This window comes from Benincasa hispida, chromosome 7 (assembly GCF_009727055.1).
Source record: "Benincasa hispida cultivar B227 chromosome 7, ASM972705v1, whole genome shotgun sequence".
Classification (NCBI taxonomy): domain Eukaryota; kingdom Viridiplantae; phylum Streptophyta; class Magnoliopsida; order Cucurbitales; family Cucurbitaceae; genus Benincasa; species Benincasa hispida.
In genome coordinates, this window is record NC_052355.1 from 39,457,516 (window position 1) to 39,469,639 (window position 12,124).

General features: G+C 32.7%; 1 protein-coding gene and 1 non-coding gene across 5 annotated transcripts; one reads left to right on the forward strand and one right to left on the reverse strand.

The window, feature by feature from the left end:
- The first annotated feature begins 3,757 nt into the window (after window positions 1–3,757).
- On the forward strand, window positions 3,758–3,831 carry TRNAN-GUU. Its single transcript has one exon. It is a non-coding gene; the product is annotated as a tRNA-Asn (tRNA).
- Window positions 3,832–8,076: 4,245 nt separating this feature from the next.
- Window positions 8,077–11,954, reverse strand: LOC120081570 (putative zinc finger protein At1g68190). Of its 4 annotated transcripts, none has more exons than XM_039036573.1 (6): window positions 11,672–11,954; window positions 10,602–11,371; window positions 9,695–10,051; window positions 9,007–9,234; window positions 8,540–8,859; window positions 8,077–8,385 (listed from the first exon to the last, which is right to left on the reverse strand). In XM_039036573.1, the coding sequence occupies exons 2-6, from the start codon at window positions 11,076–11,078 to the stop codon at window positions 8,268–8,270; spliced, it is 1,500 nt and encodes a 499-aa protein (XP_038892501.1). In that variant the 5' UTR covers window positions 11,079–11,371; window positions 11,672–11,954; the 3' UTR covers window positions 8,077–8,267. The 4 variants fall into 4 exon arrangements, with proteins under 4 accessions (XP_038892501.1, XP_038892502.1, XP_038892504.1 ...); XM_039036574.1 differs by having other exon boundaries at window positions 10,602–11,375; XM_039036576.1 differs by lacking the exon at window positions 11,672–11,954 and adding an exon at window positions 11,489–11,665.
- Between the last annotated feature and the right edge of the window lie 170 nt (window positions 11,955–12,124).

The following is a 12,124-nucleotide window of genomic DNA, read 5'->3' on the forward strand; positions in this document are numbered from 1 at the left end:
TAAGATTGGTCAAAATTTGACTTTTCAAAGTAAAAAAGTCAACTCTTTGACTTTTTACATCTTTGACCATTTCCATTATTTTCAAGCTTCCGAATATGAACGTATTCATATTAATGATATTTAAATCACATTTAAATATTAAAGCTGTATCTCTAAACTGAAAACCCGACCACTATATCACATATACTTGTTGGTTTCTCTCTCTTCACTTAATTCGAACAATTCGAATTATTCTATCATACTTTTCTAAGTTTATTCCATATGAGCTAGTAGAAGAACAATTGGTTTAAGGTCCAACCTATAAACCGAATCCCTTTGGGGCCAAGGAGAGGGTGGGGACCCTTGTTCAAGACCTACGTTTTATACATTAAGATTAAGTTACCTAGGTCATCAATTAACGAAATAGTCAGTTTTATACATAAAACGACATTTATAATGCAAAAAGTGACTATTTCATGGTACAGTCTTATGCAAACTTATTACATAGGATGCCCCCACTCACATATCTTTATATGAACGATTTAGGATCACATACTAACTACAAAGTGGGTCGCATCCATAGTGTCCCCAGAATAAGGCGCCCAACCTTATTCATATACTATAGACCATTTTGGCTATATATTTGAACTTGATCCACATTTATGTTACTACATAATGTTCAAACTACATTAAATAGCCTTAGGAACTTAGTTTATTGGATTCAAGATTACAATTTCAATAACAACTTTATCGAATTTTTGTACAAATGGTCAAAACATATGCATACTTTGCCTAATTTTTGTACGAATGGTCAAAACATATGGTGGACGATGAGTCCTCTCATATGTTTTCATATTGGTGGTGGCATCTTCCTGACTGGGTGATGAGACAATTCGGTTTTCAGCAGAATGTCCCATCGCCTTGTAATACTGAACCCGTACTGCATGATATTGATCTAAGGACTGGAGATTGGTCCGAAAAAGTTGCACATTTGGTAGTGCGATGGCACTATCGTGCAAGGTTTATTGCAATGGGGGTTTCTCTTGAATAGTTTGACACAAATGTCACTCCAGAATATATTCATTGGTATAATAATATCACAAGGTGCTACGTCACTTGTCCGGGAGCAACTGTGGGTCATCTAGTAAATGAATATTATCTAATTATTTTTAATTTAAATTTATTTTAAATACTGTCTAATTGTTTTATAATTCACAGAGATCGAACAACCGTAGACTCCGTGAGGATGCGAATGATCCGAACCAGGTTCTTGCTATATGTAGTGACAACCAAAGCTATATAGAGGAAATTCATTATATGTACGATATACCTATTGTTTCTCCACCAACTCCTAGACGTAGAGGACCTATTCAGGAAGAGAATGAGTTTGATGAGGTTGCACATAATGTGGAAGAGTTGCCCTCTATGATGCAGACGCAGAGTCAAACTGATTATGCTAGTCCGATGATTCCAGCATTTGGTTCAGGATATTATGACTCAGAGGCTGGTCCTTCGTCTTCATACGTGCATGGACATGGTCGGGGTCGTGGAAGTATTATGAAGTGCCTGCAGAGATACCAGAGCAACATCAAGAAGAACCCGAGCAACCTCAAGTTCGAAGTCAACGATGACAACCAGCTCGAAATCGACGACGTCCTTGTGGGACACATTAATTTTTGTAATTATTTTTATATAAATGAGATATTTAATTTTAATTTTTTATGAGATATTATTTTTTTTAATTTATTCTTTTTATATATTATGAATAGTAATTATTTTGATATAGAAACTTTTAAATGTCACTGACATAAATAGTAACATAAGATAGTCTAAATCTAAAAAGTTAGGTAAAAAAAACTTCGATATTCAAATTTACATATTTTAGATAATAATTTGGGGACATAATAAATCAAATCAACACTCAAAACCTTCACATGCAAGTCTATAAATAAGACTATATTATTGATATAAAGAACAGAAATATCACAGTGGTGAGGTCAAGATTTTGATGCATTTTTTTTTAAATTATAAAAATAAAAAAATCTTTATGATGTCAAGCAACAATAAAAAAGTATAAGAATATAATGAACTAACTAGATGAAATGGCTCGAGCAATAGCAGTTAAATTCTAAAAGATTTATCCAAATGAGTGTGTTTCCAAATGGGTTAGAAAGAATAACATATCAGGCTGGAAACTCCCAAGTTAAAAAGAAAAAAACTGGAAACTCTCTCTCTCAAAATCTCGCTCTCTCTCTTACTCTTCCCTCTTTCGTTCTCTCCCAATACAAAATTATTTTTAACACATCAAATAATTATGAGTGTTATGAGGAAGATCTTCGGAATGAAGAATGTCTTTCGTTCTCTCCACATCAAATAATTATGATGAAGGTCTCTGGAATGATAATTAAACAAACTCAATAATAATGTTAGGGAAAGGTCGAGGATTCAAAGTTCGACATACAAAAAATACGAAAGGGGAAGGTCGAACGTTCAAAATTCGACCTATTTAAAATAAAAAAAAAACAATATTTTTACAAATAGTTTGAAAACAACAATATTTTCCTAAATAGTTTCTAAAAGAACAATATCCTTATAATTTTTCCTCTAATTTTGATGATTTTCTTTTATGTTAGAGACTAAATTGTTACAAAGTACGAGAACTAAATTGTTACGAGACTCAATTATTACAAAATTGAAAGTACAATAATTAAATCGTTACAAACTAAATTTTAAGGACCAAATCGTCACTTCCATAAAAATATAGGACCAAAAGTATTTTTTAACTTAGATAAAAGTTCTTTAACTTACTTTTTCCTTCTTAAAAATATTGAAGAAAATCTAAAAAAGTTGTAATATTATATATGTAATTTTATTTTGACCTTTTATAAATGCTTCAATATTATTTTTCAAGTATACATCTTTAATAATTTTAGATGAAAATTGAGACATCATGTGAAGCATCTTGAAAGAGTGAAATGGTCTCATTTTTCATTTCAGATCACCACTATATGCTAATCCATGTCTCGGTTTTTGTTCAGCTTTCTAATGAATTTTAATTTCAACAATATTAGATTCAATAATTGTGAAGTTTCAATACTAATATTTTAATTTTTGAAATAGAAGACCAACATATGAATCAATTTAGACACCTGGTTAGTGATTTATAACTATTTTCACCTTTTTTTTCCTATTTAATAGGTAGTTTCCTCCCACTTACTGGAACACTTTTTCTAACTTTTGATTTTCTCTGTCATTTTCTAATTAAATTTTGAGATGGTTTAAACGATAAAAGGTGATAATTTCATGCAAATTTAAATTACAAATTTATATCACAAAAACTTATTTATTGAAATTTTAAAAAGGTAGATAAAGTGAAAGATGAGAAAAAAAAAATGGAACTTCCTTGTGTGGATAACATTAATGTTAGGTCAACATCAGCCTTGTACTATCAATTCGATTTTTTACTTTCTATACTATCAAAAGAAAAAAATAGAAAAAAAAAATAATGGTATAAAAAACTAACACAATGAGAAATTTTTTTGCAAAGTGGCACATATTCTTTTATTTGTAATAAAATTTTAAACTTTCGATTTTGTATTTAATTTTTATTAAACCAATTCATTGAAAATATGAGACTAAACTTGAGTGTTAAAAGAAATACCAGGAATAAACTAGCATAGCTTTCAGTGTACACAAACCAAAATAATATTTTAATTTATGGTTATTATGAATTTGATAAATACAAGATATATAAAAATAGTTCGCTTTATTTTCAATAGCTGGAATAGCTCAGTTGGTTAGAGCGTGTGGCTGTTAACCACAAGGTCGGAGGTTCAAGCCCTCCTTCTAGCGTTTTTTTTCTCCTTTTTTATTTTCCCCCGAAATACAATATTTATTTACTTTTTCTATCCATTTTCGTTTCATTTTTAACGTTTATATGTCTCACTTATGTGAATGAGAAGGAACTTGAATATAATTATTTTACATGGACGATAATTTATACATCATGAATGTCAAAGATTTTAAATTATTTTGTCAAGAATTTTTACTTTAATTTTTTACCAATTTAAAATTTTCATTGTTATTTCAAAAAAATCGAAATATTTAAATTTTTTTATTTTTAACATCATTTTTAATTTTGATTTTGTTTGTTATTTATTAATTTCGATTGATATTGATTTAATGCAAATGTTTTATTCGTTTTAGAAGATTTCCTTCATTTATTTTCATATTTTTAGTTGAAAATTGATCATCTCTCCATTAAGATATCAAATATATATCGAATATGCTGAAAAATACAAAGGTATATTGTATACAACATGATTCATTTCTAAACAAATTCAAATAACATATTATGTGCAGGTTTGAGAAGAAGACCGTTTTAAGGAGTTCATAACGTCAAGAAATTTCTCTTAAATGCAATATTAATATTATTATAGAGTTGTTTTCAAATATAAAAAAATGAGTCCAAATATTTATAACTAATAGTAAAATATCATAGTTTATCTGTGATAGACCACAATTAACAATGATAGACTATTATCTATGTCTATCATGACACAGTAGTCTATCGTTGTCTATCGTGGTCTATCACAGATAAACTATGATATTTTGCTATTAGCTGTAAATATTTTTAGCATTTTTGTTATTTAAAATAAATTTTCATTATTATATATATATTTTAAAAATTAAATAAGTGGGATGAAATGGTAGTTCATTAGGTTATTTATGAAAAAAAAAGAAAAGTTTAGATAAATGTTTAATTGAGACTATTTATTTATTAGAAAGCTCATTAATCAACCAAAAGAAAAAGAAATGGTTTCATTTTGAATGTCATTTGATTTTTAGTTCTTAGTTCCTAAAAGATAACCTTAAAAACACACATTTACTCCCATATAAGTTTCTATTGTTTTAAAAAAATTATGTAACTATCTGACCTTGAGTATTCTGATAAGGGTCGTTACTCATAATTACACACTTATATTTAAAACATTTTGACCATTGAAGAAAATAAATTTTATTAAAATAATAAAGACAATTTTCTAAAATAAATAACAAATAAGTAAAACCTTTGTTCGGGACCCCTAAAATAATGAAGATAAAAAAATAACTTAAACAAATAAAATTTTGACCAACATTGAGTTTCAAATCAAAACTTTTAAATAACTTGAAAACATAAACTGGACGGAAGTGATTTACATGTCCCATATGGCACGATCATAGGTCTCTCTCGTCACCCGCCGGTCTGTTCCTATCATTACCTGAAAAACATAAATTAAGAAAGGTTGAGTATAAAATACTCAGCAAGTGATCCTATTACCGGGATCAGGCTATGTATCCACGAGCAAAGAAAGATAGCCCGTGGCTTATACAGCTACATCGACTTTTTGATGATGAAAGGAAAACCAAAAGACGTACTATCTTGCCTTGAAACACATGTCTAGCGGTACGTAGACACACCATCAAACATGATAATAACATGAATGTGAACCCGTCGACTCACGCATGTCTAGTAGCCCGTAGGCACACCGTCAAACATGATAATAACATGAACGTGAACCCATTGACCCACGCATATCTAGCGGCCTGTAGGCACGCCGTCAAACATAATAATAATATGAACGTGAACCAATCGACTCACGCATGTCTAGCGGCCCATAGGCACACCGTCAAAACATGAAACATGAAAATAAAAGTAACATGAACGTAAACCTGTCGGCTCACGCATGTCTAGCGGCCCTAGGCACACCGTCAAACATGATAATAACATGAATGTTAACATGTAGGTTCACGCATGTCTAGCGGCCCGTCGGTACACCGTCAAACATAATAATAACATGCGTCAAGGCGAGACAATAAACCGCTCTACTGGTTTATTTATGCATCACATACATAATATCAGTACTGATTTGAAATTTTAACATGCTCATAATACTTGTAATTACCATGTAACTAGCAAAACATAATGTCAAACAAAATCATGCTCCAGAAGTAACTTGATAGGTCTAATCTAGGTCGCCTGGCACGAAGACACCGGTAATAGTATCACTTACCTCAACTTGGTAAAAAAACGCAAAACAAAATCTCCTTAGAACTTTTTTAGCACACTTGAATCAACCTAGAGTTGTGGCTTGGTCCAAGACAAATTACAATACTCGATTTAATTAGCCAATCTGATCCAGAATTAAATCCAAAATCAATAACTTAATTTTTCCACTATTACTCTCAATCCAAAAGAATAACCAACCAACAACTTACCCAAAACTTACCGATCTTTACCAATTTTCTGCAAAACAAAATGGTCTCTAGTTTGATGGTCAATGCCTCAAAACTTTCAAATCTTGAATCTAAGTTTCAATCCAAAGATAGGTTACTAATTTAACCCAAAATCAAATGGGTGAATTTCACCTTCCAAATTATAAGGAAAATAAGTCTTACCAAGGTTTTTCTCAAGATTCTGGCAAAGATCGGGCAAGTGGCGGCTGATGGCGCGTCGGCTGTGGATACTATAGATAGGCAGCAAGTGTTGCTGTCGGATGGCATAAATTATTTAGGCTAGTGGTTGGTAGCGAGGGTCTTGCATGAGGAGGGTTTGCGAGAGTGGGAGAGAAGGATAATTTCTAGTTTTACAGATTTTATTTAGCAGCAATTATGAACAAACCATAGCTTTAAATAACGATCCAACCGTTCAAAATAAAACTCTATATATCTCGAACAGTCTGACCAAATTTGAGCACGATCAACGGTTCAAACTCCAGAAATTGATAATTTTATGGAAGTTGTCGCTTAAAAACCGAATTGTTTTCTCCCCAATTTTTGACCTCTTTTCACTCTCATTTGATTTCGAAAAAAAAAATCTCAATTATTTTATTTTTTTTCCAATTTTGAAAAGATAAATAAAATATTTTATCACAATATCTCCAAAATCTGCAAAGATTTTATTAAATTTATAAATCAATTAACTTTTCAAATTATCTTAATTTAGGCTTCAAAAACCAAAATTAAAGGGCATAAAATCCATCAATTCGATACAAATTAAATCCTTTCAAATATTTAAATCAATTAAACCACATGAAATTAATTATCTCATTATTATTTTTTTTAAGTTGGCCCTAAAATCTAAAATCAAAGGGAAGCAAAATTCAATATTTTCAAAATAATCAATTCGAATATCTAATTAATTAAATTAAATTTAATCAATAAAAGTTTTTCGATTATTTCAATTTAACCCCAATTTTCCAAAAGAAAGGGAAATTTGAACTCAATAATTTTAGATAATTAACTTAAATTTTCCTAAAATTCGGATGTTACAAATCAAGTCTAAGTTTTAAAAATTTAAAAGACATTGTTTGAGGACTATCTGAGTTTTTGAAAATTATATTTGATTTTATAACTTCTTTATCATAGTTTCATCATTCCTAACTAATTTCTTAACCAATTTTTAAAAACAAAAATGAGCTTTTTAAAAACTGTTTTATATTAATTTTTAATATTTGACTTAATTTTTTAAAACATTTCTAAAAAGTAGATAACAGCACACAAAAGTAGTGTTTATAAACTGAATTTTAAAAAACAAAATAGTTATCAAACGAGGTCTAAAAAAATCATTTTCAAAAACTAGTTTTTCTTTTTAGGATTTGACTAGAAATTCAAGTGTTCCTTTAAGAAGTGTGAAAACAAAAATTTGAAAATTGGAAAGAAACAAATATAATATATATATTTTAAAAACGAAATTATTAACCAACAAAAAATTGAGGGTTAATTTTCAACATTCATACTCCATTTTCTAAGCTCGTTCACTCCATATACAAGAACAAGAAATCACAAAAACCAATATTACTGCATTTAAAAAAATGATATCATAGTGAGTTTTCATTTTTCAATCAAAGATGAGACTATATCAAAATAATTTGAAATTCATAGGTTAAAATAAAATTGAAAAATATTTGAACCCAAACTTTTCCTTATTCTTTTTCCCATCTTCGTCTTTATGTTGAGAAAGATTGGTTCCTAGTATTTGTCACAAGGAATCCAATGCTTTCCCATTCTAATGACAATCAATTTTGATTTTGTTGAATTTCGTTAATGAATAGCAGCTTCCAACAAAAAGAAGGCAATGATTGTCAATTAGATTCAATTATCAAGGTTTGCACTAAGCTTTAGTAAAGTGCAGCATTATATGCTGCTAACTCCAAAGGCTGTGCACTGAAAGAACTGATTGAAAAGAATTAAAGTGAAGAGATACCATATCATGTTGAAAATGATTAAATGATACACAAAGTTGAAGTTCAATAACTTCGACTGATAGCGATGGTACTCGAGTCGTATCGCTCAGCCTTTTCATATCTTCCTCTTACCCGTTTCTTGACGAGAGATCTGGCCTTGAGTCGGATTTGTTTATCTTGCCTGAAGAAAGAAAAGATGGTTGTGACATGGTGAGGATTGAAATGTATGTTTCTGAACAAAAAAAGAAACAGATCTTATACAAGAGGCATAGTCTAGTTCATGGTGTAGGATATTTTGCATAAAAATAGGAGTATTTATGCACTTTTTCACTCACTGTTGAGACTGCTTTTTTTCTTTGTACATTCTTGTCGCAGTGTCGCCGTGGTCGAGGGGAATGGAGTGCTTATGCTCACGATGGTAAGGCGAGCTACATGAAGGTTCGCCTCTTGCCCAATAATCAGGGCAATCTGTTCCTGCACTATCAACACTCATCCTTGAATCAGCAAATGACAAAGTTGAAAGGGAAGGTCGGATTGGACGAGCAGATTCCATGCTTGTACTCATGGGAAGATTACAAACTTCACCAGATGGTTCACTATCTTTATCCATGAGAGCATACGAGAAGATGCAAGATGACCACGTCGCCGAGCTTGCCTGTCATATATAGATTAATATCGATTGGCAATACAAACAAATGCTCGCTCTTCATAAACTGGATCTATTTCTATACTAAAAAAACTGAAAGTTGATTGTTCTTTTTCAAGGATCTAAAGCAAAATAAAACTAAAGAACACTCCAAACCTCCATCCCTTTCCCATTGTGATTATCTGATTTACTGAGTGACATATCCTTCTCGATTGAGGAGTACGACTCATCTTTATTATCAAACAACCCACCGGTAGGATCTTGATCACTGTTAAATATTTCGTCGAAGTTCTGGAATGTTAAATCAACTTCAGGTATGTTGAAATCATCCCGACAAACAAGCTCGTCGCAAACTCCAAGGTCTTGCATATTTTGAGACCATAGCTGCCAAGATTTAGAAGAATGTTAAAAAAAAGAACTCCACAAGTCAAAATCCACAAGTTGTTCAACAGATTGATAATGTTCAGATAAAAGTATCCTACTAAAATGCCCAGATTTTGTTTCATTTGAAAATAGTGTCATTGACAGATTAGTTGAAGTGGGATGTTAATGGTCATGTACTGAAAAGGAAGCTGTAAAATCTTCAACTCATGAAATGAAACTCTATGTTTTTGGCCCCATTATTCAAGTCCCAAATCTACTTTTCTTCAACAATTTAGCCTCAAACTTTTTTTTTTTCCTTTTCAACTTCGACATAACTTCGTTTCGATAATGACAGCCAACTTAGCCATAAGTTTGTCGATGATTTCTCATTTCCATATGATCAAGCGATGCTTAATTCCAAAAACAGATGATATATATCACAAGACAATAAGGATTTATAACCAACGATTGATAGAAAAACCTGACTACTTTCAGCTGGACTTTTACAATGCCAAAGTGATTCTCCATGGAAAGGAAGCAAAATAGGGGATGACAATGGAAAATTTTCGAGCTGAGTAAACGAAGTCATTTTCAGCTCCTGAAGTAAGCTGTCCCTTTGCTGAAGATCAGTACCGAAATCTTCAGAATGGTGCACATGTTGATTAAGAGATTGCTCAAACTTTTCCAAGGTGCAAGGCCTTAAAGAAGTCGCGCTGTCTTTTCCCTCACCAAGAATCAAAGGCGAATGGCCATTCTTCTTTACAAGCTGGAGTCGATTCAACTCTAAAATTTGTTGTAAAATGAATGAACTGCCCTTTTCTTGAGCTTTGTAGAGCACCTGCAGTAGAAAGCAGAAACCGAGCCCCCCTTCATGAATAAAATACAGAAGAATATCCATATAAAAGAAACAAAGTCTGCAGTTCATGATTTAAGCAGCACAATCATGACAGATCTAAGCTAATTAATCGTATAATTTATGTCCGATTTTAAAAACGACGAATTACAAACTGAAAGGATAGATTTAGTCCTTGACTTGGTGTCTTTAAAATGCAACTTCTCTGCTTACATTCAACAACTCTGAAAAATATTGTTTTCAGTGGATTGCGCCTTAACTTCTTAGCAGTACTTTATTTCTTTCTGAGTAATCAGAAGAAAGAAGGGGGAAAATTGTCAACCAATTTGGAAGCAAGATGTGTTATTCTATTTGTAGGTATAAAATAAAGTCAACCAGAGTATTAGAAGCCTAGTGCTTTTGAAACATGATTGATAAAGTAATGAAGAACAAAAAGTGAGATAAATTTCAAGAGGCAATTGCCATTTAAAGGGAAAACCATAAAATTTACATGAAACTTTCCCTTAACATAAGTTTCATGAGTTAATGATCCAACCTTGTTTTCAGCTTCAGTAATAGAGACATGAGGGGGATAGCTCATTCTAGCGGCAGTTATATGTGAATGACTTCGTCCTGGTGCATCGAAAGCCTTAACAACACTGGAAGTTTCGGAGCCACAAGTAGACACAAACTTATCTTTGTCAACTTCATTTACATGAAACCCCCAAAGTGCTGCAAAATCGTTGGCTGAAGGACATCCCATGTACCCTCTAATAGTCCTTTTCTGGTGTTGGGAAGAGGAAACATGAAGGGTTCGGTCGCAGCCACGACACAGAAACATCTGATGATCTAAACACTGGAGATAAGTAGGGAAACTTCGGCAAGATTCGCACAAGAGAGTCCGAAGATGTCGACTTGAAAGTGCATTGGCTGAATGAACTTTCGCATCGCAGGAAAGGCAAAGGTGAGCTGCATCAGGCGTACAGTAAATAATTGGCCTCAATGCAGCACAAAATTCACAAGTTCTCTCCATTGGCTCATATTCAAGATCTCTGTCAATTCAAAGTCCACATATTCATGTTTGAAAAAAGTCTAAATGGCAACTCCACCGGTCTTCTTCCGAGCCGATCCGCCTAAACGAGGAAGAAGCTGCTCAATTCCATTGAAAAGTATTCTGCCATTACTTTCCAAGATCCAGAACTCAATTTACATCGCAATTTACAACCAATTCAAGCCAATTTGTTGCTTATGAACTCTTAAACCGCAAGCAATCCTTCCACAAGCAAGACTTCAAATCAAAATATAAGCACCGGTATGCAACAAACTCTGTCTAACAAGCAATCATTTAGAGAACAAATCAAAATCAGAAACAAAACAAAACCCAAGTGAGGATTCAACTCAAACAAGCAATCAGAAAGACATTCCACAAGTTATCAACTAAACCTGGAATTCAAACATAAAAAACTCAGCCAACGACATTGAAATAACAGAAACCAGCATCGACCCATTTGAAGATTCACATCAATTAACCAGAAAACATAAGAAAATTGAGGAGGGTGAGCAACAAAAAGGTGGGTTTTGACCACTGTTTTCAATGGGGGAAGCCGTGAGGGGAAAAAATCTTACACGGGAAAATGCAGCTGGGGGCTCTGACTTAGGAAAAGAACAGAAGGGGAGTTTCTGAATCTGAACTGAAGCCTGGTTCTTTCCTTTATCATCATCATCATCATCATCATCAAAAGATTGGTCCACAATCACAGTCATGAGACTTTTTGGGGAGTGACGTGAGCAAGGGAGCCGTGAAGCTTTTGGAGGATGGAGGTGGGCACGTGGCTGAGAATGGGGACCCATCATCACCATTGATGATCGACCAAGTTATCCAAAGTGCATGTGAACTATGAAGATCCTATGACCAGAAGACAGGCCGTAGATTCGATTGTGTGATCGACAATCTTATCTACTCTGAGAGACCAATGCCATTCTGCCATTGGATAAAAGGGCTTACCAATTACGGCTCCATACGGACAATGAACCATCGTTTCAGGTCCCGCACAGAATGAACGGTAGGGACCGACATTT

Bases quoted from the DNA above. Each gene is read 5' to 3' on its own strand.
- LOC120081570 (XM_039036573.1), bottom strand. From the start codon at position 11,078: ATGGAGAGAACTTGTGAATTTTGTGCTGCATTGAGGCCAATTATTTAC. The intron at 10,052-10,601 runs GTTGGATCATTA...TTTCTACTGCAG, and splicing joins TTACTGAAGCTGAAAACAAG to GTGCTCTACAAAGCTCAAGA. The intron at 8,386-8,539 runs GTGAGTGAAAAA...TTCTTTCTTCAG, and splicing joins GAAAAAAAGCAGTCTCAACA to GCAAGATAAACAAATCCGAC.